Source organism: Stegostoma tigrinum, chromosome 24 (genome assembly GCF_030684315.1).
Source record: "Stegostoma tigrinum isolate sSteTig4 chromosome 24, sSteTig4.hap1, whole genome shotgun sequence".
Taxonomy (NCBI): domain Eukaryota; kingdom Metazoa; phylum Chordata; class Chondrichthyes; order Orectolobiformes; family Stegostomatidae; genus Stegostoma; species Stegostoma tigrinum.
In genome coordinates this window covers 40,222,448-40,249,636 of record NC_081377.1, presented here as the reverse complement: position 1 = coordinate 40,249,636, position 27,189 = coordinate 40,222,448, and the positions used below count along the sequence as shown (strand labels likewise).

The 27,189-nt window shown below is 43.3% G+C and overlaps 1 protein-coding gene across 4 annotated transcripts in view; it reads left to right on the top strand.

Moving 5' to 3' along the window:
* nkain1 (sodium/potassium transporting ATPase interacting 1) overlaps nt 1-27,189 on the top strand; it is a 522,606-nt gene that overhangs the window by 335,756 nt on the left and 159,661 nt on the right. For all 4 annotated transcript variants that reach the window (XM_059654446.1, XM_048558122.2, XM_059654447.1 and 1 more), the window contains exon 3: nt 25,135-25,215. In XM_059654446.1, the coding sequence (XP_059510429.1) occupies nt 25,135-25,215 (81 nt within the window). The remainder of the gene's footprint in view (nt 1-25,134; nt 25,216-27,189) is intronic.

Here is a 27,189-nt window from a genome sequence, read left to right as displayed (position 1 = left end):
CCCCTTGTCTTCCCTCCCGAACAGCAATAGGGCTCCCCTTATCCTCACATACCATCCCACCAGCATCCACATCCAGAAGATCATCAGCTGCCATTTCCACCACCTCCAGCAAGATGCCACGACCAGACACATAGTCCCCTCCTCTCCCTTGTCCACCTTCCGCAGGGACTGTTCCCTCCGGGTCACCCTGGTCCATGCCTCCTTCACCCCCAACACCTCCTCCCTCCCCAGAATCCAATGGCCCAAACATACCTTCCAGGTGAAGCAAGACTTCACCTGCACTTCCAAGAATCTAGTCTACTGCAATTGCTGCTCACAATGGGGTCTCCTCTACATTGGGGAAACAAAGTGTAGGCTGGGTGATCACTTTGCAGAACATCCACGTTCTGCTCACAAGAAAGACCCTGAACTACCTGTTGCCTGCCATATCAATGCACCACCCTGCTCCCTGGCCAAAATCTCTGTCTCTGACTTGCCTCGGTGGTCCAGTGAAGCCCAACGCAAACTGGAGAAACAACAACTCATTTTCCGCTTGGTGACCCTACAGCCCCCAGGACTCAATATTGAGTTCAATAATTTTAGGGCCTAAACTGTTCCCCCCCCCCCACCCCACACACCAGGCCTTGTTACCACATAGCCTGCCATTACACAGCCCCTGTTGTTAGTCACTAACAGCCCCTGATAACAACTACTCACCCTCCCACCCTTAGCAACTCCTTTGTCTGTCCAACTGACCTTCTCTCTCTTTGGGCTCTATCCTATTATTTACTCCCTACCCTACCCACCTCCCTATTTCCTGCATATAAACTGATGTTTTCTCGGCCACCGTCAGTTCTGAGGAAGGGTCACCGGACCTGAAACGTTAACTCTGTTCTCTCCTCCGCAGATGTTGCCAGACCTGCTGAGCTTTTCCAGCAACTTTGCTTTTGTTCCTGATTTACAGCATCCACAGTTCTTTTGGTTTCTCATGCCTGATAAATGTCTGACCTGACATTAGGTTTGATTAGTATGTAAACAGTCAACTGGAACATGTCAAAACAACTTCACATTGATTTTCCTGCTCTTCCGATACCATCTGACCAGCTGTGCTTTTCCAGCTCCACATTTATTGACTCTAACACCTGCAGCCCTTATTGTCCCTAATCTTACAGACTTCCCTTTCGGACCTTAATAATGCCCTAAGCCAACTAGGCACGAACTCATCCAATGTCTTGAGCCAATATTTCTATTGGATTTGTAGGTTTGTTTGTCTTCTTCCTAACTAACCGTGTTGAACTTACAATGAAGGTAATTACAAAGGAATGAGGGCAAAATGGCTAGAATGGACTGGCCAAGGAGTTTAGCAGAAAAGACATTTGATGAAAAATGGCAGATGTTTAAGATAGTATTTCATGATCCACGGCCAAGAACTATATCTAGGAACAGGATAAGCCAACCATGGTCAACTAAGAAATTAAGGATAGTATCATTGTAGTAAAGATTAATGGTAAACCAGAGAAAATTGGGAAAGTTTTAAAAACCAAAAAGATAATAAAAAAAAGTAAGAAGATACAGGTTGAGGGCCAACTAGCAAGTAATAGTAAAATAGACAGTAAGAATGCCTTTAAATATAGAGGAAAGGAAGAAAGAGCCAAGGCAAACATAGGCCACTTATAGAATGAGTCTGTGGAAATAATAAAGCAGCAGAGTTGAATAAATACATCAGTTTTCAAGGTGGAAGACATTAATAGCATTTCAAAACTACAAAATAATTGAGAGGCTAAAGGAGGGAATAAAGAAATAAACCCAATACTATCATTTGAGAAAAAAAAACTCGGGAGGTTACTGAAGCTAAAGGCCAATAAACCCCTGGACCTGATGGGTTGCATCCTAGGTCATTAGTGGAAATAACTGCAGATGTAGGGCTGCACTGTTAGCAATCTTCCAAGAAAGCATTTTGTTCTTCATTCATGTGATGTGGACATCACTATTTGGCCAATATTTATTGCCCGTCCCTAGTTGCTTTTAAGAAGGAAGTGGTGAGCTGCCTTCTTGAACCACTGCAGCCCATGTGCTGTAGTAGACCTATTATCCTATTCAGGACGGAATTCCAGGATTTTGACCCAGTAATGGTGAAGGAACAGTAATATATTTCCAAGTCAGGGTGTTGAGTGGCTTGGAAAGGAACTTGCAAGCCAAGGTATCCCCTATGTAACTATTGCCTTCGTCCTTCTAGATGGAAGTGATTGTGGGTTTGGAAGGTGTTGCCTGAGAATCTGTGTGAGTTTCTGCAGTGCACTTTGTAGATAGTATAACACCACTGCTACTGAGCATCAGTGATGCAGGGACTGGATATTTGCAGATGTTGTTCCAGTCATGCAGCTGTTTTTTCCTGGATGGTGTCAAGCTTCTTGAATTTTGTTGGAGCTGCACCCATCCAGCAAGTGGGGGGCATTCCATCACACTCCTGACTTCTTCCTTATAGGTGATGAACAGAGCTTGTAGAGTCAGGGGGTGAGTTAGTCGCTGCAGTCTTCCTAGCTTCGGAACTGCACTTGTACCTACACTGTTTGTATGGCAAGACCAGTTGAGCTTTGGTCAATGGTACACCCCAGGATGTTGATAGTGAGGGATTTAGTGATGGTAACACCACTGAATGTCAAGGGCCGATGATTAGATTGTCTCTTATTGGAGATGGTTATTGCTTGGCATTTGTGTAATGCAAATGTTTTCACTAGTAGGAGAGACTAGGACCCAAGGATAGAGCCTCAAAGTGAAGGGGTGATGCTTTAGGACTGAGATGAGGAGGAATTTCTACAGTCAGAGGACGGTGAGTCTGATTGCCACTGAAGGCTAAGGAGGCCAACTCATTGAGTGTGCTTAAGGCAGAGATAGATAGCTTCTTGTTTAGTAAGGGGGATCAAAGGTATAGGGAGCAGGCAGGAGAATGGGGTTGAGAAATATATCAGCCATGATCGAATGCAGGCTTGATTGGGCAAATGACCTAATTCTGCTCCTATATCTTATGGTCTTATGGATGAGAGCTGGGAGAGAAATGTTTACACCAGTGATTCAGCCATGATCTGATCCTTTATGTATTTTTTGTTTGCAGTGGCATTCAACAGCTTTTCACAGCTCCAGGAATATTTGTGTTTTCCTTTGCTTAGCTGTGCTTCAAGACTCAAACTCACCTCCACTTCTGTACGCCATGTTCAATGAGTGCAATGTTGTTTGGACACTATCTTTGTTAGAACTGATTGGACAATGCTGCCTGCAGTGAAGGCGGCTTATGGCATAGCCCACATGAGTTTGGAAAGTCAGGAAGCATGCTAAAGCAGTCTTGCATTTCTATCCAAACACCCACCACTGGTGGCTGGCGGCAAAAATAAACATGCAAAGTGAATTCTGCCGTAAAACCAGATATTCCCCATGGGTTACTAGGATGCCTTTCTATTGACATTGAAACCAATTGCTTTGAAGTTGTCATTGTGTGCCACATTGATTAGGTGAATTCAAAAACAGCACTGGCATTTCAACCTGTTGCATTGATGCCTGTTCGTAATCACAAGTTACAACAAATGACTAGCTGCACTTCAATAATGGGAGGCCAGGTCTGCATGGACCCAGTAGCTGTCTCACACGCCGAAGATCATCCAGCCTAGTATGTGTTAATTTACAGACCAGGCATGAAGAGCAGAAGATAACAAAGTGTGGAGCTGGATGAACACAGCAGGCCCAGCAGCATCTCAGGAGCACAAAAGCTGACGTTTCGGGCCTAGACCTTTCATCAGAGAGGGGGACGGGGTGAGGGTTCTGGAATAAATAGGGAGAGAGGGGGAGGCGGACCGAAGATGGAGAGAAAAGAAGATGGGTGGAGAGGACAGTATAGGTGAGGAGGTAGGGAGGGGATAGGTCAGTCCAGGGAAGACGGACAGGGCAAGGAGGTGGGATGAGGTTAGTAGGTAGGAAATAGAGGTGCGGCTTGAGGTGGGAGGAAGGGATGGGTGAGAGGAAGAACAGGTTAGGGAAGCGGAGACGGGCTGGGCTGGTTTTGGGATGCAGTGGGGGGAGGGGAAGAACTGGGCTGGTTTTGTGATGCAGTGGGGGAAGGGGAGATTTTGAAGCTTGTGAAGTCCACATTGATACCATTGGGCTGCAGGGTTCCCAGGCGGAATATGAGTTGCTGTTCCTGCAACCTTCGGGTGGCATCATTGTGGCACTGCAGGAGGCCCATGATGGACATGTCATCTGAGGAATGGGAGGGGGAGTTAAAATGGTTCGCGACTGGGAGGTGCAGTTGTTTATTGCGAACCGAGCGGAGGTGTTCTGCAAAGCGGTCCCCAAGCCTCCGTTTGGTTTCCCCAATGTAGAGGAAGCCACACTGGGTACAATGGATACAATATACCACATTGTCAGATGTGCAGGTGAACATCTGCTTGACATGGAAGGTCATCTTGGAGCCTGGGATGGGGTGAGGCAGGAGGTGTGAGGGCAAGTGTAACACTTCCTGCAGTTGCAGGGGAAGGTGCCAGGTGTGGTGGGGTTGGAGGGCAGTGTGGAGCGAACAAGGGAGTCGTGGAGAGAGTGGTCTCTCCGGAAGGCAGACAAGGGTGGGGATGGAAAAATGTCTTGGATGGTGGGGTCAGATTGTAGATGGCGGAAGTGTCGGAGGATGTTGGAGCATGAAGAGCATACTGGTCACAGTGGGGAATTAATATTTCCAAAGATCCTTCTTTCAAAGATCATCTTCAACTTGACTAATTCTTGTCCAAAGCTTTCTGATGTACACAAACCTTCTCTGTGCATCCATGACCATTGCTAAAGTGCTCAAAGTCCATCTTACCATCAGCATTGAGCTAAACATACTCAGCAAGACAACGATATTCCTTCTGCCACAGATCAGGCTGGTCTGAAAGTTGTCAGTGGCCAGGAGTTAAATTTGGATCCAGTAGGCTGTTGTAATCAAGCTTGTTTCCTGTTAGTTTCAGGGACGGTGTGATAGCTCAGAAAAGTGTATTGGCCTCCCAAATACTGAGCCATATCAAAATGGTGAGATGTCACATTTATTTGGGCTGGTTGTGCTCAGTTAGATGATGCCAGTCGGAATCACCACAGAAGTAGCTCAGCATGTTTAAACTGCTTGGGACTAGAGAAAGCAAATACCCAAGTGGGCTTTACAATCCTATTCAATATTCTGCAACACTCTACTAGACTGTGTAATAATACTGTGGCTTTAGGAAGCTTATTTTGTCTTGGATTTTTTTGTGAAGAGATGTTGAGACAGAGGAAATGAGTGGTCTGCTCAAAGCAAATGAAGTGAACAGCTTGTGAGACTTTGGGTCTTTTTTTTAAAGCTGGAACAATAGAAGCAGCCTGAATAGGTGGGGCCAACCTTCCACAGAACCTGGACTTTTAGTTTTAGCTTTCTACAGTTGCTGGGGTTTTGAAGCTGGATGTGGATGCTCTTATTCCTCTCTCTGTTACAGCTAAAAGCTGGGATTCTCTTTCTGCTGCCCGATTTACCTGTGAGACAATCTATTTTACTGAATTTGCCTTTACCATGAGTGTGTTTATTGGATGTTATTGGATGTACATTGGAACAGTTGCTGTTTAGTAGTTAAATGATCTATCATTCTGTTAAGTTTTTCAATAGAGTTATCCAGAATGCAAAACCTAGAACTTGCCTTTAAAATAAGAAAAAGTTAGGATCTAGACTATCCCCTTGATATGTTTTTGGGGCGGGGGGGGGGGTGCAGTTTGATGTAATCCATGACAACCATCCAAAACTGAGTGTGCAAAGGATTAGGCAAAGCTGTGACATCTCAATGGAGAAATGTCAGTGGGCACAATGTAGGCAATTTAAACCGTGTGTGAAAATGCCCAGGATCAGGTGAACATTTATTGCTTATTGAACTGGTATTGCAAATTATCTTGTTGATTTTCCAGTGAGCATATCTAGATTACAATGGTACACATTCCATCACCCAACAGCACCTCCAAAGTCTTCAGGAGCAGATATCAAACAGAACCAGTGGGTGTGAGCTATCACTTGCCGGGGACTGCGGTGTTTTGCTGAAATGTGCAAAGAACTGATGGCAAATAAATTATGTCAGAAAGGCTCCTTAAGTTGTACAGCACCCAAGAGTTAGGTGAAAGCCTGAAATAATCACTTAGTGCAGGAAACTGTAAGTAGATTAATTTGTTCAAACTCTCCTGATACAACTCATGTGGGTTTGTCATGCATACAGTTGTAGAGTTACATCTAGTCCCATTCTATTCTGAAGTGTTAATGGAGCAGGAAAGCAGTGTTTAGAAGTAATCACCTCTTCAGTCAATGATGTGAAACTATTCAGAAGCAGATTTTAATTGCATTTCTGAACTTCGAAATGAGACATTTTACACAAAAGCTCATAATTAATCCTGCAGCAGTTTATTTGACATAATCTTATCTAGTGCAGTGTCAGAGAGTGAAATCACCCTGATCAGTATTGGCAAATGAACACATTGACAGGACAACAAAATACTGCAGATGGTGCAAATCTAAAATAAATATAGAAAGTGCTGGAAATGCGCAGCAATTAAGGCAACATCCGTGAAGAGAGAAACTGTGTAGATGTTAATTCTTGGCTGTGATCATACATTAGGATGTGTGGATAAAATTCTTTTGCCTGCAACGTTAACCTATCCATTAAACTTTTAACATGCTGACTGTTAATGGCGGGGAGCAAGTTCAATTGCTGATGTTGAGACCTCTGAACATTCGCAAAATCTAAAACCAGACAAGAATAAGATTTCAAAGTTGGTACAGCTGTGTAATGTTTGTAACTGGAGTTGAGTTTATCCAGTTCTGGTGCTCCCAATATTAACCTATGCCTTTGCCTTCTACTCTCACAAGCAGGGTAAGGTGGGTCCTAAGTCTACCTCAGACAGGATAAGAATCAAACCTGCATTGTTGGCGTAATTCAAAATGATGTGCCAACTAGCAAGCCAGAAATCACACAACACCAGGCTATAGTCTAAAAGGGTTATTTGAAATCACAAGCTTTTGAAGCACTGCTCCTTTATCAGACGACAAAGGAACAACGGTCAGAAAGTTGAACTGTAACCTGGTGTTGTGTGGCTTCTGACTTTGTCCACCCCAGTCCAACACCAGTACTTCTACATCACGGCTGTCAAGCCAACTGAGCTAACAGATTGCCAGTATGTATTTTACTCCTGTAAGTTCACAGAATGACGGAAAGCAAACAGAGAGACCTTGACCCTTCAAACCTCTAACAAAAACAGAAGTTTCTGGAAAAACTCAGCAGGTCTGGCAGCATCTGTGGAGAAAAAAATCAGAGTCAACGTTTCAGAACCAGTGACCCTACCTCAGAGCCTCCTCAGCCTGTTATGGCTAGCTATCAAAATTTTCAATAAAATTTTCCATTGATTCCTTCAAATGACGAATGGAGCAGACAGCATTTTCATTTTCACGCTTTCACTAACTAATTTGTATTGCACCACATCACCAGGGTCATTTCATAGTGGCTCCTTCAGTCCTTCTTCACAATTGGTTGCATATAGTACTGCCATGGGATTAAAGGAATAGGTTACTGAATCTCTTGAGCCTGTATGGAGTTCAATTTAACCTTGGCTGTTTTATAATTATACCTATCTGTCTCAGATCCCCTGTGCCCCTTCACATCCATGCCTAAGGAAAAAGGACTATCCAGCTCAATTATCAGAGAGGACTGTTACAAATGGAAGCCAAAAGAACTGCGCATGCTGTAAATCAGGAACAAAAACAAAGTTGCTGGAAAAGCTCAGCAGGACTGGCAGCATCTGTGGAGGAGAAAACAGAGTTAAAGTTGCGGGTCTGGAGGTTCTGAGGAAGTGTCACCGGACCCGAAATGTTAACTCTGTTTTCTCCTCCACGGATGCCGCCAGATTTCCTGTTACAAATGGAGTTATGTGGAAAGGCTCAGTGCAGATACCCTTCATATTGCATGGTACAAGGTTGTCAACCCCACCAGGAACATGCCACATGGGAAGTCCAGGAATTGAAGTCCGGTCTTCAGGATACTGCTGTGGACAACCCCAGAGAAAATAGCAGGGACATTAAAAAATTATTGTTGGGTTTTGTCATTTTCTCTGAAATTTCCCTTTCCAGGTGCAAAAATAATGAAGACAGAAAGGAAAGGCTGTCTGTCAAGCATTGGGTAATAAGTCTTGTTGTTTTCTGATTGTTGTAGGAAGGCAGTGGGTCAACAGGATGGATACATTGCATAGATACATAGAAGATAGGAGCAGGAGGAGGCCATTCTGCCCTTCAAACCTGCTCTGCCATTCTTTACAATCATGGCTGATCATCCAACTCAATTGCCTAATGCTGCTTTCTCCCCATCACTTTTGATCCCATTCGTCCCAAGTGCTATATCTGGCCACCTCTTGAGTACGTTCATTATTGTGGCATCAACTACTTCCTGTGGTAATGAATTCCACAGGCTCACCTCTCTTTGGGTGAGGAAATGTTTCCTCATCTCTGTCCTAAATGGCCTACCCTGAACCCATAGATTGTGACCCCTGGTTCTGGACACACCCACCATCGGGAACACCTCCCTACCTCTACCCTGTCCCGTCCTGTTAGAATTTTATAAGTCTCTACGGGATGCCCCTCATTCGCCTGAACTCCAGTGAAAACAATCCCAACCTAGTCAATCTCTCCTCATACATCAGTCCCACCATCCCCAGAGTCAGCCTGGTAAGCCTTCCCTCGAGCGCAAGAGCATCCTTCCTCAGAAAAGGAGACCAAAACTGCACATAGTATTCTAGGTGTGGTGTCACCAAGGCCCTGTATAACTGCAACAACACATCCCTGCTCCTGTACTCAAAACCTCTCGCAATGAAGGCGAATGGTATGTTGGCCAAGATACCATTTGCCTTCTTTACTGCCTGCTGTACCTGCATGCTTACCTTCAGCAACTGGTGTACAAGGACGCCCAGGTCCTAGTGCACACTCCCCTCTCCCAATTTACAGCCACTCAGGTAATAATCTGCCTTCTTGATTTTACTTCCAAAGTGAATAACCTCATATTTATCCAAATTATACTGTATCTGCCATTTCTCTGCCCACTGTTGAGATCATGCTGAAGGATCTCTGCATCCTCGTCACAGTTCACCCAATTTGATATCACCTGCAAGACATTACATTTGTTCCCTCATCCCAATCATTAATATATATTGGGAATAGCACTGATCTCTGTGGCACCCCACTAGTTGCTGCCTGCCAATTTGAAAAGGACCCATTAATTCCTACACTTTGTTTCCTCTCTGCCAATCAGTTGTCTATCTATTTCAGTACACTTCCTCCAATCCAATGTGCTTTAATCTTGCACAATAATCTCTTATGTGGGACTTTGTCAAACGATTTCTGAAAGTCCAAATATACCACATCGACTGCCCCACCTTGTCAACTCTCCTGGTTACAACGTCATAGAATTCTAACAGATTTGTCAAACACGATTTCCCCTTCAAAAATCCATGCTGACTCTGTCTCATCCTGCCACAGCTTTCTAAATGTTCTGCTATGAAGTCTTCGATAGTGGATTCAAGAATCTTCCCCACTACTGATATTGGAAATCCGGTCTATAATTCCCTGTTTTCTATCTGCCTGTCTTTTTGAATATTACAGTGATATTAGCGACTTTCCAATCTGCAGGGACTGTTTCAGAGTCTATAAAATCCCAGAAGATAACCACCAATGCATCCACTATTTCTAGAGCCACTTCTTTAAGTACTCTAGGATGTAGATTATCAGGCCTTGGGAATTTATTCACCTTCCATCTCATCAATTTTGCCAGCTCCATTTCTCTACTAATATTAATCTTCCTCAATTCTTCCCTCAGACTAAATCTTGCATCCTCCAACATTTCTGCCGTCTGATTTGTGTCCTCCTTAATGAAGATAGAAACAAAGTATATATTCAGTTGCTCAGCCACTTCTTTAGCGCCTGCTCTACATTCTGTCTGGGACTGATGTCCTCCAGCAAGTGTTTGCTAGAGCGGTTGGAGAGGGCTTAAGCTGACATGCCAGGGTTTGGGAATCTGTGTAAGGAGTCAGAGAAGGAGGGAGCAGAGTAAAAAGCAAAAAGTAGAAAATGGAATAAGAAAATTGATAGGCAGAGAAACCAAAGAAGAAATTAAAACAGGGCTATTGAGAAAAATAAGACCGAGTCAAGCAGTGTTAAAAAGACAAGCTTAAAGGTGTTGTGCCTTAATGTATGGAGCATTTGCGATAAAGTGGATGAACTAATTGTGCGGATCAATGTAAATGGGTACGATATAATTAGGATTATGGAAACATGGCTGCAGCATGACCAGGGATGCGAACGGAATGTCCGAAGGTATTCAATATTTAGGAAGGACAGGCAAAAAGGAAAAGATGGTGGAGTAGCATTGCTGGTCAAAGAGAAAATTAACACAACAGTGAGAAAGGATATTAGCTCAGACAAGTGATATATGGGTAGAATTGAGAAATACCAAGGGGCAAAAAACACTAGTGAGTGTCATATATAGACCCACAAACCACAGTCCCGTTTCTGTCTGGTAGGTTGGCTACATTTGCCTTCACCAGTCTCTTTCTCTTCATGCAACTATAGAAACCCTCAGGGTCAGTCTTTATGTTCCCTTCAAGCTTACTTTCATACTATATTTTCCTCTTCTTAATCAATCCCTTGGTCCTTCTTTGGTGAATTATAAACTGCTCCCAATCTTCAAACATGTTATTTTTCTGGACAATCTGTATGCCTCTTCCTTGGATCGGATACTATCTCCAATTTCCTTTGTAAGCCATAGATTGGCCTTCTTACTCATTTTGCCTTCATGCCAGACAAGAATAAACAGTTGTTGCAGGTCCCCTGGGCATTCTTTGAATGTTTGTAACTGCCTATCCACTGTCATTCCCTTTAAGTAACTCTCCCCAATCTACCAAGGCCAACTCATGCCCCATATCATCACAGTTTCCTTTATTTAGATTCAGCACTCTAGTTTCCAAATCAACTACCTCACTCTCCATCTTGATAAAAAAATTCTACGATGTTATGGTCGCTCTTCCCCAAGGGGTCTCGCACAACTAGATTGGCAATGATTTCCTTCCCATTACACAGTACCCAGTCTAAGATGGCCTGCTCGCTAGATGATTCCTCCACATATTGGTCAAGAGAACCATCCCTTACACACTCCAGCAATTCCTCCTCTATGGCATTGTGGCTAATTTGATTTGCCCAATCTATGTGTAGATTAAAAGCACCAATGATCACCCATATTCCCTTCTCACATACATCTCTAATTTCCTGTTTAATGCCATTCCCAACATCACCACTGCAGTTTGGGGGTCTATAAATGACATCCACTAATATTTTTTGCCCCTTGGTATTTCTCAACTCTACCCATACAGACAGCGCACAGACGCTCAATGAAACCGTCTCCGAGTCTCTGCTTGGTCTCACCGATGTAGAGGAGGTCACATCGGGAGCAGCGGATATAGACCAAATTGGTGGATGTGCAGGTCAACCCCTGTCTGATATGAAAAGTTTGCTTTTGGCCTTGAATGGAGGTGAGGGGGAAATGAGTAGGGGCAGGTGTAGCACTTCCTGTGGTTGCAGGGAAAGGTGCCAAGGGTGGTGCGGTTAGTGGGGAGTGTGGAGATGAGGGAGTTGTGGAGAGTGCGGTACCTAGGAAAAGCAGATAAGGGTGGGGAGGGAAATATCTCTTTGGCCGCGGGGTCGGACTGAAGGTGGCAGAAGTGGCAGATAATGTTGCGCTGGATGCAGACGTTGGTGGACTCCCTTGCCCACTCCACACACTCCCCACTAACCCCACCACCCCTAGCACCTTTCCCTGTAACCGCAGGAAGTGCTACACCTGCCCCTACTCTTTCCTCCCTCACCTCCATTCAAGGCCCAAAACAAACCCTTCATTTCAGACAGAGGTTCACTTGCCTATCCGCCAATTTCGTCTACTATATTTGTTGCTCTCGATGTGGCCTTCTCTACATCGGTGAGACCAAGTGTAGACTCGGAGACTGTTTCGAGGAGTATCTGCACTCCACACGACAAATGACAACATCTTCCAGTCACTAACCATTTTAACTCCCCCTCCCACTCCCTGAGTGACATGCCCATCCTGGGCCTCCTCCAGTGTCACAATGACACCACCCACAAACTGGAGGAGCAACACCTCATATTCTGCCTTGGAAGCCTACAGCCTGATGGCCTGAACATAGAATACATCAGTTTTAAAACCCGTAACACCTGACCTCATCCCATGTCCAAGCCTCCCTTTCATCCCCACCTCCTTGACCTGACACAACCTGTCTACCTTGTCTCCCACCTATCCACCCCGCTCATCTCGCTGACCATTCCCCACCACTCCCTACCTGCACTCACCTATCACCATCCCACCTGCCTTCCCATCCCTATATTTCTGAGCTTCCTTCCCCCTCCCCCATTTCTGAAGAAAGGTGCTGATCCAAAACATCAGCTTTCCTGCTCCTCTGATGCTGTCTGGCCTGCTGTGTTCCTCCAGCTCCCACTGTGTTGTCTCTGACTGCAGCATCTGCAGTTCTTGCTGTCCCTTTAAAAATACTATATACTTAAATGCAATCACCTTTAGTGAGTGGGGTCGTAACCATTTTAGCCTTTTTGAAATAAGTGCACAGAGGCCGGTATTGCATCACTAAGTCATCCTTTATTGACTTGTGCACAGTCCCCTGTCTGTGGTCAGCGTGATGGGAGTCAGTCCCCTGAACTGAGGAGGTTCTAAGACCCCTGTGTATTTTTTTCACCTGAACTGCAGAGATTCTAATCTCCTGTATTGTTTTTAACTGAAGAGATTCTAAATTTCCTGGTTATATTTATTTGTACTGAGGAGATTCTGAATCCCCTGTTTATATCGGTCAGCCAAGGTTCCCCCTTTTGGCCCAGGTTAACAACTGCGACAACATAGTCAACAAGATCCAGCTGGTTCCAAGCGCTAACATTTCTCATAAGACATTCCCTCCATAACTCAGACAGAGAAAATGATCTGATATCAACATATACACATCTAAATCCTTTCGAAAGAACTTAGCTCACTCCTCACTACTTCTTTGTTCAATGTAGCATTTTGTTTTCTGGCATTTTGGATAATAACATGTTAAAGTGTTGAAATTCTTTAGTTGGTAAGACAATACTGTTTGTCCCCGACAAAAACATTTTGACTGCATTACTGCTGTGTTTGTTCTGCCTTATCCAGCTAAGATCAGTTATGATGAACTATGCTAAGTCACAGGAAATATTCTTTACATAGGGATTCACAAACAACTGGAGCAGATTGTTGGGGAAGTGGCTAAAACAAGACCTTGAACTGATTTAGGAAGCTGCTAAATCCTGCAATGGGAGCTGAATGTATACAGTGATTTGAAACAATTACATCATGCGTCGAGACTGTCTCTGTTCCAGAATCACTGAATGTGGGTTATAATTTTAAAAATAAAGAACAAACTTTTACTTACTTGATGGCTTTCATGACTTCAGAATATTCCAAAGTCTTTTACACCAATGAAGCATTGTGGAAGTGCACTCCCTACAGTCATGAAGAAAATAGGCATCAAATTGAGGACAGTAAGCTTCCACTAACAGCCATCTGACAACAAATACATCATCACTTTTTCAAATAATGTTCATAGGATAAATATTGCTGGAGAAGCTGAGGAGAACATCTCTGATGTTTTTCAAACCATGAAGAGACCTTTTTTTCACTCGTGGGAAATGGGCGACACTAACTGGGCCAGCATTTATTGTCCGTCCTTTGTTAACCTTGAGAAGGTGGTGGTGAGCTGCCTTCTCGAATCACTGCAGTCTGTGGTAGACCCACAATGCCTGTAGGGAGGGAATTACAGGATATTTCTGAAGAAGGGTCCAGATCCAAAATGTCAGCTGTCCTGCTCCTCTGATGCTGCCTGGCCTGCTGTGTTCCTCCATCTCCACACTGTCTTATCTCAGACTCCAGCATCAGCAGTTCTTACTATCTCTGCAGGATATTTACCCAGTGATAGTGAAAGAATGGCGTATTATTTCCAAATTAGAATGGTGGGTGGCTTGGAGGGGAACTTGCAGTTGGTGGTGTTCCTATATAATTGCTTCCTTTGTCTTTCTGGATGGTCGTGGATTTAAAAGATGTTGTCTCAGGATCTCTGGTGAATTTCTGCAGTGTATCTTGTAGAGAGTACACACTGCTACTACAGAGTGTCAGTGGTGGAGGGAGTGGGTGCTTGTGGATATAGTGCCAATCAAGTGGCTGCTTTGTCTTGGATGGTGTCAAGCTTCTTGTGTGTTGCTGGGTCTGCACTCATCCAGGCAAAGGGGGAGTATTCCATCTCACTCCTGACTTGTGCCTCATAGATGGAGGATGGGATTTGGGGAGTCAGGAGATGAGTTACTCGCTGCAATATTCCTAGTCTTTATGACCTGATCTTATAGTTACAGTATTTTTTTGCCAGTCTGGTTGAGGTTTGATCAATGGTAAACCCCAGGATGTTAACAATGGGAGATTCAGTGATAGTAGCGCCATCGAATATCATTGGGTGGTGGTTAGATTGTGTCTCATTGGAGATGGTCATTGCCTGTCATTTGTGTAGCACAAATGTTACTTGCCACTTGTCAGCCTAAGCCTGGATATTGTCTATTGCCTAAGCCTTGTTGCGTTTGAATACAGACTGCTTTGGTATCTGAGGAGTTGTGAATGTTGCTGTACATTGTGCAATTATCAGTGAACATCCCCATTTCTCACCTATGATGGAGGGAGGTTCATTGATGAATCAGCTCATTGGGCCCATGGCACTACCCTGACGAACTCCTGTAGAGATGTCCCGGAGCTGAGATGGCTGACCTCCAACAACCACAACCATCGCCCTATGTGTCAGGTTTGGCTCCAAACACCAGAGAGTTTGCCCCCTGATACCCATTGATTCCAGTTTTATTCAGGCTCCATCTGCAATACTTGGTTGAACGTAACCTTGATATCAAGGGCTGTCACTCTCACCTCACCCTCTGGAATTCAGCTCTTCTGTCCATGTTTGAACCAAGGCTGTAATGAGGTCAGGAGCTGAGTGGCCCTGGAGGAACCCAAACTGGGCATCGCTGTGCAGATGCTGCTTGATTGCACCGTTCAAGACACCTTCCATCACTTTAATAATAATAATCAAGGGTAGACTGATGGCACAGTAATTTGACGGGTTGATTTTGACCTGTTTTTCGTGTGCAGGGCATAGCTGTGCAATTTTACAGATTGTCAGGTAGATGCAACTGTTCGGAAACAATTTGGCTAGGGAAGAGGCATATTCTGGAGCACAAGTCTGCAGTGATGTTGTCAGGGGTCATAGCCAGCTGTTTTTTCACATCGCATGGAGTTAAGCAAATTGGCTGGAGATTGGTATCTGTGATGCTGGGGTCCACTGGAGGAGGCTGAGATGGATCATCCACTGGGCACATCTGGCTGAAAATTACTTTAAATGTTTCAGACTTAACTTTTGCACTCTCATTGAAGATAGGAATATTTGTGAAGCCTCCTTCTCCAATGAATTGTTTAATTGTCCAACACTATTCTCAACTGGATGTGCCAGGACTGTAGAGCTTAAATCCTATCTGTTAGTTGTGGAATCTGGATGTGAGTTTGCTCGCTGAGCTGCAAGGTTAGTTTTTCAGACGTTTCGCCACCATTCTAGGTAACATCATCAGTGAGCCTCCGACGAAGCGCTGGTGTTATGTCCCGCTTTCTATTTATCTGGTTAAGTTTCCTTGGGTTGGTGATGTCATTTCCTGTGTTGGTGATGTCATTTCCTGTTCTTTTTCTCAGGGGATGGTAGATTGGCTCCAAATCAATGTGTTTGTTGATGGAGTTCCGGTTGGAATGCCATGCTTCTAGGAATTCTCATGCGTGTCTCTGTTTGGCTTGTCCTAGGATGGATGTGTTGTCCCAATCAAAGTGGTGTCCTGCCTTATCTGTATGTAAGGATACGAGTGATAGTGGGTCTTGTCATTTTGTGGCTAGTTGAGTGAACATCAACTAGTCACAAAACGACATGACCCACTATCACTCGTATCCTCTTGTTTGGGTCCCTAACCACCTGCCGCAGACGCAGTCTAGCAGCCACATCCTTTAGGACCTGACCAGCTCGATCAGTAGCACTGCTGCAAGCCAGTCTTAGTGGTGGACATTGAAATCCTTCACCCAGAGTACATTTTGTGCCCTTACCATCCTGTGTTTCATCCACGTGTTGTTCATGGAGAAGTACGAATTTGTCAGCTGAGGAAGGACATTAAGTGGTAATCTGCAGGAAGTTTCCTTACCCCATTGTTTCACCTGATGCCGTGAGACTTTGTGGGGTCGAGGGTCAATGTTGAGGACTCCCAGGGCAATGCCCTCCCAACAGTATGGTCTTGTCCTGGTGATGGTGGTGTCTGCGACATTGTAAGGTATGACTATGTGAGCCTGTTTCTTTCCTGGTCCTGTGAGACACTCTTCCAATTTTGACACTAACCCCCAGGTGTTAGCTTGGAGGACTTTACAGGATTGACAGGACTGTTTCTGCTATAGTCTTTCCTAGTGCCTGTGTCGATGCCAGGTCATCCATCTGCTTTCATTTCTTTGAGACTTTCTAGCGATTGGTATGACCGAGTGGCTTGCTTGGCCATTTCAGGGAGCCCTTGAAAGTCAATCCCATTGCTGTTGGTCTCGAGTCACATGTAGGCCAGACCAGGTGAGGATGGTAGATTTTCTTCCCTGATCGTAGTGAACCAGATTGGTTTTCCCCAAAATCAACAACAGTTCGTGGTCAGTCGTAGATTCTTAAATTCAGATTCCATCTGCTATGGCGGAGTTTGAACCCAGGTCCCCAGAATATTCTCTGAGTTTCTGGATTGATAGTCTAGTGACAATGCCCATTGTAGCAGCTGGTGGAATTCAAACAGTTCAAACCCCATTATAGCAGCTGGTGGAATTTAAAATCATTGACCAAAATCTGAAATTGAAAGCTCTCCTCAATATTAGCAACGATTACTGATTGTTTTAAACATTTTTCCGGTTGTTTAATATCTCCCAGGGAAAGGAACCTGCCATCTTAACCCAGTCTGACCTATCTGTGACTCCAGAGCAATGTGGTTGATTCTTACCAACCCTCTGATGTATGAGCCTCTCAGTTGAAGGGCAATTTGTGATGGGCAACAAATGCTGACCTTGCCAGTGATGCCCATATCCTATGGAAGTAAAAAGGAGCCTGCAGTGTCCTCTTGAAAGGGCAGACAGCAGGGCGGCAGGCATAATTTAAAGCTTCACAAGAGAAGCTGTTACCTCACAGCGACCCATTGGGAGTGTCAGCCTGGATTTGATCCTGAGACGCTAAGGCAGATCTTGAACCAGAATTGAACACATAGCTGAGAGTGAACCACGCAAGAACAACTGGTCAGTGGAGGAGAGGCAGTGTAGTAGGATGATGAGGTTAACCATGTCAACCAGCAGATTCAAAAACAGCTTCTTCCCTGCTCTCTAACTTTAAATAATGTTGATCTTGCCTTGAGCAAGTCATCTGTGGTGTAACCTGTGTGTCTCAGTCTGTCCAAGTTTTTTTTAATCATATGACCTGTAAGTCCTTGCGTACAATGAACTGCCTGCACTGCTCGCAAACAAAACCTTTCACTTCATTTGGGTACACGTGACAATAAATCAAATCAATCAATCATCAATCAAATTTTATAGAAGCTCTGCCATGGCTGGATAACCTGGGGAACAAAAATCATGTATGAAACTAACCCACAAGACAAATTGGTTACAAAACATGCAAAGCCCAAAAACTATATGTTTGGTGAAGTGAAATAGTTAAATTGGATTAATTGAATATATTAAAGAGTATCTCTTTGAATGTGTGAGGCAAGAATATATGAGGGGTGTGCATGCGCTAATTATTATTTCATATTAATGCCTGTCTAAAATGACTCACTTCGTTTCTTGCAATTTCTTTATATTATTAAATACTTTAAATTTTTTAATTTGCATACAAATATTGGGCAACTTGAAAAGCTGTGATTTGCAATGGAAACATTGCACTAAATGTTGCCATACAGTTTTTAATGTCTGGTTTTGTGTTGTAAAGTGCAGACATTAAGATGCCAGCAAATGTGCCTGAATATTTAAAAAGTGAAATACTTATGGATGCCTGAAATCTGAAATAAATACAGAAAATGCAAGAAATATTCGCATTTGGCAGCATCTGCGGAGAGAGGAACAAAGTTAATGTTTTGAGTCAAAGACCATTCTGGAAAAAAATCTTATTGACCTTAGTTTTATCTACCCACATCTGTTGTATGGCCATCTAAATATTTACCTAAAGTAAAGATGGCAAGAAAATGCCCTGGAAGTATTATGCTTCTCTTCAACTGCCTTGTTCATTCCTGACATCTTTCACACTAGCATTGGCAGCTTTGATTTCGCTCAACTGGGCTATAAGCTCAGGCATTCCCAACCCTCTCTGTCTCTCACCCTTTGAGAAACTTCTTGAGGCCTATCATTTTGGCCAAACTGAATCCTGGTTTGAATTTTTACTAAAGAATGCCAGTCACTCTGATTCTGAGCCCTTCTGGCCTTATTTGATTGGAACAAAGTGAATCTGTGCCTCTTGTTCAAAAACAAGAACAGAAATTGCTGGAAAAGCTCGGCAGGTCTGGCGGCATCTGTGGAGAGAGAAACCAGAGTTAACATTTCGGGTCCAGTAACCTTCCCTCAGAAACGAATGACCAGGCACTGATCCCTGAAGATAACAAAGTGTCGAGCTGGATGAACGCAGCAGGCCAAGCAGCATCTTAGGAGCACTAAAGCTGACGTTTTGGGCCTGGACATTTTCCAGCATCTGCGGTTCCCATTATCACTGATCCCTGAAGATTTTGGATAAGAGTCAACTTGTGAAAAGAGATTGTGACTACATGCTTGAGACGTTGGTGGTGACCCTGGTGGCTGTGATGCTGCCAATGAATCGTCACCTGAACATTTTGTACTTTTTTTCACGCATTAATGTTTCTTTTGTTCTGCGTTTTTTTTGTATTTCAGTTTGCTTGATGGATAAGTATATGGACATACATGGAATAGTGTAGGTCAGATAGGCTTGAGATCGGTATGACAGGTCGGCACAACATCGAGGGCCGAAGGGCCTGTACTGTGCTGTAATGTTCTATGTTCTATGATTGTCAAACACATTTAACTTCAGTCTCTGGCTGAGACTGAGGATTTCTTAAATAAACTTTGGAATGAAATGAAATGTAACTACGGGTCACCTTCCTTTAACTAGGTGCAGTTTTGTTTCAGAGAATGTTTGTCTCTGTGAAGAAACTTTGGCCATTTTACTGAATCAGATGTGATAGATGAAGGCAAGGTGTATACTGACATTGTGAACACATTTCTGACAAATGCATCTACATTTTAACAAGAATGCCTGAAGTTAAGTTTGCAAATATATTCCTAACATACTATACATATTAAGCAAGGGATTTTTAAGCCCTGTGGCCAATGACAGTGCCTTCTAATAATTTTAAGAGATATTTGGATGAAGTTCTCGAAAGGTTGCATCACAGCCTTATTGACCTATAGTTGAGAGTGAATGTTGTTTAAAGACAGCTTTATAAAAGCACCACTTCTACAAATATCCAGACTCTCCAACACTGGCACTTAGTAGCAACAGTGCGTACCTTCTGCACGATGCCCAGCAGAAATTCACAAAAGGTCCTCAGATAGCATCTTCCAAACCCACCACCACTTCCACCTAGAAGGACAAGGGCAGCAGATACATGGGAACACCATCACCTCCACGTTCCCCTCCAAGCCACTCACCATCCTGATTTGGAAATATATCACCGTTCCTTCACTGTCACTGGATCAAAATCCTGGAATTCCCTCCCTAACAGCATTATGATTCTACCTGCAGCAAATGGACTGCAGCAGTTCAAGAAGGCGACCAGTTACTAGTGGTGTACCGCAAGGGTCGGTGTTGGGTCCACTGCTGTTTGTCATTTTTATAAATGACCTGGATGAGGGCGTAGAAGGATGGGTTAGTAAATTTGCAGATGACACTAAGGTCGGTGGAGTTGTGGATAGTGACGAAAGATGCCGTAGGTTGCAGAGAGACATAGATAAGCTGCAGAGCTGGGCTGAGAGGTAACAAATGGAGTTTAATGCGGACAAGTGTGAGGTGATGCACTTTGGTAGGAGTAACCGGAAGGCAAAGTACTGGGCTAATGGTAAGATTCTTAGCAGTGTAGATGAGCAGAGAGATCTCGGTGTCCATGTACACAGATCCTTGAAAGCTGCCACCCAGGTTGACAGGGCTGTTAAGAAAGCATACAGTGTTTTAGCTTTTATTAATAGAGGGATCGAGTTCCGGAACCAAGAGGTTATGCTGCAGCTGTACAAAACTCTGGTGCGGCCGCACTTGGAGTATTGCGTACAGTTCTGGTCACCGCATTATAAGAAGGATGTGGAAGCTTTGGAAAGGGTGCAGAGGAGATTTACTAGGATGTTGCCTGGTATGGAGGGAAGGTCTTACGAGGAAAGGCTGAGGGACTTGAGGCTGTTTTCATTAGAGAGAAGAAGGTTGAGAGGTGACTGAATTGAAACATATAAAATAATCAGAGGGTTAGATAGGGTGGATAGGGAGAGCCTTTTTCCTAGGATGGTGACGGCGAGCACGAAGGGGCATAGTAAAGCTATAGGATAGATGTCAGAGGTAGTGTCTTTACTCAAAGAGTAGTAAGGGAATGAAACGCTTTGCCTGCAACGGTAGTAGATTCGCCAACTTTAGGTACATTTAAGTCGTCATTGGATAAGCGTATGGATGTACATGGAATAGTGTAGGTTAGATGGGCTTCAGATCGGTATGACAGGTCGGCACAACATCGAGGGCTGAAGGGCCTGTACTGTGCTGTAACGTTCTATGTTCTAAGGCAGCTCACCCCCACCTTCTCAAGGACAACCAGGGATGGGCAATAAATGCTGTTCCAGCCAACAACATCCACATTCCACAAGTGAATAAAAAGAAATTAAAATATGAAACTGGTCAATTAGCAATGCAATAGAAAGTAATGTTTACATTTTTCCAGGCTTACCCTCTTCTTTCATTCGAGATTCCAAACTGGTTGAAAATTCTTGGCAGCACTGCAATTGATGGGTTCCTTCATTCAACGAGGATAAAAATCTTTCTGAAAGCTGCTTCTCAGGAAAACAAATTACATTGCTGTGGGTTTGGAATAAGACGTAGGCCAGAACAGGTAAAGATGGTAGATTTCCTTCCCGAAAGGACATTAGTAAACCAGATGTTTCTTTTTCTCCCATAAGTTAACAATTGTTGTATGGTCATCCTTAGAATTTTTATTCCAGAATTTTATTGGGTTCAGATTCTACCATTGGCCATGGACAGGATTCAAACCTGAGTCCTTGTGCTCCTCAGATGCTGCTGGGCCTGCTGTGTTCATCCAGCCTCACATTTTATTATCTTGGATTCTCCAGCATCTACAGTTCCCATTATCACTCCCCAAGGCACTGCCTGAGTTTTGGAATTATAGTCTGGCGACAATAGCACTAGGCTGTCACTCCCCCTGGACTACATGATCTATTGAATGCCTTCATGTCAATATTACACCCGGACATTTTATTGTATATCAATGTCAATCTCTGTGCAAACATGTTTTTGCCAAGAGCAGAGTAGACCTCCATCAGGATCAATATAATTACAAGATCAGTTCAAGGCACGTGATCTTGATTATGATAAAGTTTTGAAGCAGCTACACTTCAAATGCAAGGAAATCAATGCACATTTTCATGTGTGAATTCTTACTGTGATAATTTTTTTGAAAGTTTGCATACCAAATGTTTTCACACTATTAAGCCTTTTTACAGCGTCAGGTTGACCAGTCCCACTGAGTTTTGTTGAATAGTTGAAGAGCACTGGGCCTTTTATTTGGGAATCTGAGATACCATACTAACCAATTATAGTAAAGTTCATCAAAGGGTCATTGCAGGAGTTAAATAACCTTATTTGATGATCTACATCTCATGCTCTGCTATTGAGTAAAATGAAATGCATTTTAGATATGAATAAGTTATTAAGTAAAGTGACAATTAAAGCAGCAGTCAATCCTGTCTCATGGGGATCTAAAATTACTATAAGCTGCTCTGCTGGTTCCCCATAAGTTATGTAATAATTGTAAGTCATGCTGTCTCTAATCAATAGGTGTCACGAAATATCACACATGCATTTCAAGTACATATTGTAGGGATTTCTTCAGTCCTTACATTAGCTATAAGATTACAAAGAGAGTGTTTATACCTATGAATCTCTATCAGCAAGTAAATCAGAGCACTTCAAAATACCATTCAGCTGTTGACTTATGACACACAATGATGTATATGAAAATGGTCATTCTCAGTTGATTTTATCCTTTGATCATTTATGACAGACTGATTCTCCTGGAGGTATATTTCAAAAAGTAATGTATTTCGATTTATATCGCATTGTCACAGTAAACAGTGAAGGAATTCAAAATGACTCTCCAGGTTAACTTGAGACAAATCTAAATTTGCTGCATTTTAAATAGTCAGTCTGATATTCACATTAACATACTGCAGCAGCTAACATCCCTCTTCAAAAATCCATTGGATTTCACGGTAAAATGTTCCCAGTCCTTCACTTGTGAAACACCCCAGCTACGTGGCTGAAAAGCTTTATAACTTTTCCATGTTAAAGTTCAAAGTTGTTTTCTTACTAAATAGTTCCCTTTCCTTTTTGTTGCACCCTGTGATATCAAAATGCTTCGCAATGATGGCTCACCTTTTCAAGTACACTCGGCAAATTGCACTGTGTACGATTTGTTGGATCACTCGGATTATTTTCCTTCTCTGTCACCTCCTCCAGCCCTTTGTAACAACAGTGTTTATTCACATAGCGTCTTGAAACATGGTAAAATGTCCTAAGGGCTTCACAGGAGTGTTAGCAAACAAAAATTGACTGTGCAACATAAGAATGTGTTAGAACATGTAGGCAAAGTCTTGTTCAAAAATGTAGGAAGTAAAGCGTGTCTTTCAAGAGAAATAAATGAAATTGAGATATGTGGAGATTCGGGGAGAGAATTTCAAAGCTTAGTGATTACTGAGCGTAAAGCACTGCAGTTAAAATCCAGGCTGCACCAAAGGTCACAACAGGTATAGTACAGATATTACAGGCTGGTGCAGATTACATAGATGGGGAGGGGAGACACCATGGACAGATTTGAAAGTAAGATTGGTAGTTTTGAAATGGCAGGAGATGGTGAATTAGTAGCAATGGACCAGCAAGCCCAAGGTACTTTGCGTCTCTGGCTTCAAATCAGATCATGAAACCTGGTTTAAATTCAGTAAACAGATCGAGAATATAGAACTAATGTCTAATAGTGAATAAAAACCGACAGAACTGCGGATGCTGTAAATCAGGAACAAAAACAAAGCTGCGGGAAAAGCTCAGCAGGTCTGGCAGCATCTGTGAAGGAAAAAACAGAGTTAACATTTTGGGTGAGTTCTGAGGAAGGGTCACCAGACCCGAAACGTTAACTCTGTTTTCTCCTTTACAGATGCGGTCAGACCTGCTGAGCTTTTCCAGCAACTTCGTTTTTGTGTCTGTAATAGCGACCCTGAAACTACCATCAGTTGCTGTAAATGTGCAACTGATTCACTAGTGTCTTTTAGATGGGGAAATCTGCCATCCCTACCTGGTTTGGCCTACGTGTGACTGCAGACCCACAGCAATATGGCTGTCTCATGGACAAATTCGACTAAAGAATCTGTTTCCGGGCTAGTACACATCTATGAATCTATGACTTTATGACTCTCAGCTGCATCTTAAAAGGCCTGGTTCAATGGCAATTAAAGAAGGGAAACAAATGCTGGCCAGGCTTATGACAATCACAGATAACAAAGTGTGGAGCTGGATGAACACAGCAGGCCAGGCAGCATCTCAGGACCATAAAGGCTGACGTTTCGGGCCTAGACCCTTCATTGCAGGAACATCAGCTTTTGTGCTCCTGAGATGCTGCTTGGCCTGCTGTGTTCATCCAGCTCCACACTTTGTTATCTTGGATTCTCCAGCATCTGCAGTTCCCATTATCTCTTATGACAATCACATCCCACTTAAGAATATTTCAAAAAGCTGAGTTGTGGTATAAACAAGAACCATTGGAAGTTAGTGAACTCTGCAGGTGATGGATTAACAGCACTTGGTGTGAGTTTGGATTTTGGGCAAGCTAACTTTTATGAACGTAGAATATAGCAAGTCAGTTGAAATTACAATTGAAATTGCTGTCTGTGCAGTGTTTTCACCATGAGGAATGGGGCAATATTGTTGCAGTGTCTCAGACGAGATAATGTATCAACTGCCATATTCTGGATGTGAGTTTGCTCGCTGAGCTGCAAGGTTAGTTTTCAGACGTTTCGTCACCATTCTAGGTAACATCATCAGCGAGCCTCCGACGAAGCGCTGGTGTTATGTCCAGCTTTCTATTTATCTGGTTAGGTTTCCTTGGGTTGGTGATGTCATTTTCTGCGTTGGTGATGTCATTTCCTGTTCTTTTTCTCAGGGGATGGTAGATTGGCTCCAAATCAATGTGTTTGTTGATGGAGTTCCGGTTCGAATGCCATGCTTCTGGGAATTCTCGTGCGTGTCTCTGTTTGGCTTGTCCTAGGATGGATGTGTTGTCCCAATCAAAGTGGTGTCCTTCCTCATCTGTATGTAACAATACGAGTGATAGTATCAAAGTGTGACAGGGGATCATTTTCATTTAACTGAGAGGGCAGATGGGTAATATAAGGTCTAATATCTTATCTGAAGACGTTATCACTGACTGTGCAGCACTCCCTGGCTTTTACATTGGGAATATCAGCCCAGGTTACATGTTCTGGCCTCTGGTATCGCCTTGCATCTCAAGATTGGGGAAGTGTAACCAACTGAGCTCCAGTTGACAATGTGTGGAAACATATTGCATTGTACAGAAAAAAATAGAAATTAATCAGATATTTGTGAACCGAGCTTTCAGTATCTAAAGTGATTTTTTTTCTCCTTTGTTCTATACAGTATGCAGGATGGCTGGTGCTGTGGGTGGCCTGGAACGCATTCATCATTTGCTTCTATCTAGAAGTTGGGCAGTTGTCACGGGTAATTATGTTCCTTATGATCCAAAGAGATGCTTCTTATTGATGTACTTAATCAAAGTATGCAATCCAAAGCTCATTTATGAGCTTTCTCCTTCTTTAGTTTCATAAATATAGAGATGAAATGCTTCTGAATTCACGTCAAAATGCTTTTAGCTTTACATTTTTGCATAACTTTGATTCTCTGCTTTGAATAGAGAAAGTAATTAGAGACAAAGTAAGTTTTCTGAAACCAGACTTCAAACTGGGGCAGGAACAGAATATCCCAGTGATAGAGGACTTTGTATTGAATTAGGTGAAGGATGCTCAGGATTAGCTGGCCATTCGAGAAATTGGTTTTTGTGGAGGTGAATGTGAGAATGAGACACTGGGACTGGAGGGAGTGAGGAGGCGTAATGTTCTGGAGAATATTGTTGCTGGGCCAAAGTCTCTGAATTCTCAACCTCATAGCACTGCATGAGCATCTCCACCAACTGCACAGACTGCTCTGATTCATAAAGGTTCACCACCACCTTCTCAAAGACGACAAGAGAGAGATGTGTAATAAATCACAGCCGTGCATTGCAAGGAATGGGGAAAGTAAAGATGGATGAGGATGGAAAAGCAAGATCAGGGTTCAATAAAACATCAAACTTATGTTCTGCAGGGCTCAAGTTGAGTTAGCGGTCAGTGGTTTAGTGGAGTTTGCAACAAGGGGGTCTATAAAGTATGGGTGAGAATCAAGCAGAATTGCCAGTGTTGATCTAAAAGAAGGATTGTCCAGGGCTTGACATTGGTCAAGTAATAATATTGTAGAATAATAACCCAGAAGTGGGCACCATGGTCAGCATAGACTTGTTTAGTCTGAAAGGTCAGTTTCCATGTTGTATTTCTCTATGACTGTAAGTTGTCAAGGTGCCAAGTTTTGGTACTATGTACATAGGTGTAGAAGCTGATCACACCTTTGCAGCCCTTATTTGTCTCACAGTGTGAAGGAGAACAGAAAGGGTTTGCCAGGAACCATCATACTAATGTAATAACTTGCTGACTCCATTTTGCTTACTCTCCAATTATATTTCTACTGCAGTAATGAAATAGGCCTCATCAAAGCCCCATAGCCCCTGGGTCACAAGCCCTACTCCACCGTATCCCCTTCACCTATGGTCTGTTAATAACAAACAGATCCTGACTCATGCAGCAGGGAATGGGGAAGATGGACACCAAAATCGCATAATTCAAGATCACCATGAACTTGCATTTCAATAGTGTTTTTAATATGTGGTGAAACATTGGTGCTACCATAGGCTCTGTGTCCCTCTGTAAAATGGTACCTCACCCCCTCTACCAAAGCAATATGTACCCCTATCTGGCTTTTGTGCTTCTATGAAAGAGATTGCAGGGACATTATTGAGGGAGGAGGACATCACAACAACAGGAATTTGCATTTACATGATGCCCTCAGAGCCATAAAACGTCGTAAGATTTTCCTTAGAAATGTTAACAAACAAATGTTGACACTACGCCATGCAGCAAGAGTTTGGCATGCTTAATCACAAGCTTAGACATAGAATTTGGCCTTAAAGGTACACTTCAGGTTAAGCCATTTAGGATGTGGAGGTGCTGGTGTTGGACTGGAGTGGACAAGGTCAGAAATCACACAGCACCAGGTTATAGTCCAACAGGTTTATTTGAAGATACAAGCTTTCTGAGTCTCGCTGTTTCTACAGGTGACACCTGAAGGCTGGGACATTTCTCACTGGAGCGTAGGAGATTGAGAGGTAGCCTTGTAGAGGTTTATAAAGCCATGAGGGGTATAAAGAAGGTGAATGGGAGGTGTCTGTACACTAGGGTGGGGGACTTCAAGACTGGGCACATTTTTTAAGGTGGAAAGAGAGAGGTAGAGGGTGGTTCATGTGTGCAATGAACTTCCAGTGGAAACGAGGGATGTGTGTACAGTTACAACATCTAAAAGACGTTTGGATAAGTACACAAATAAGAA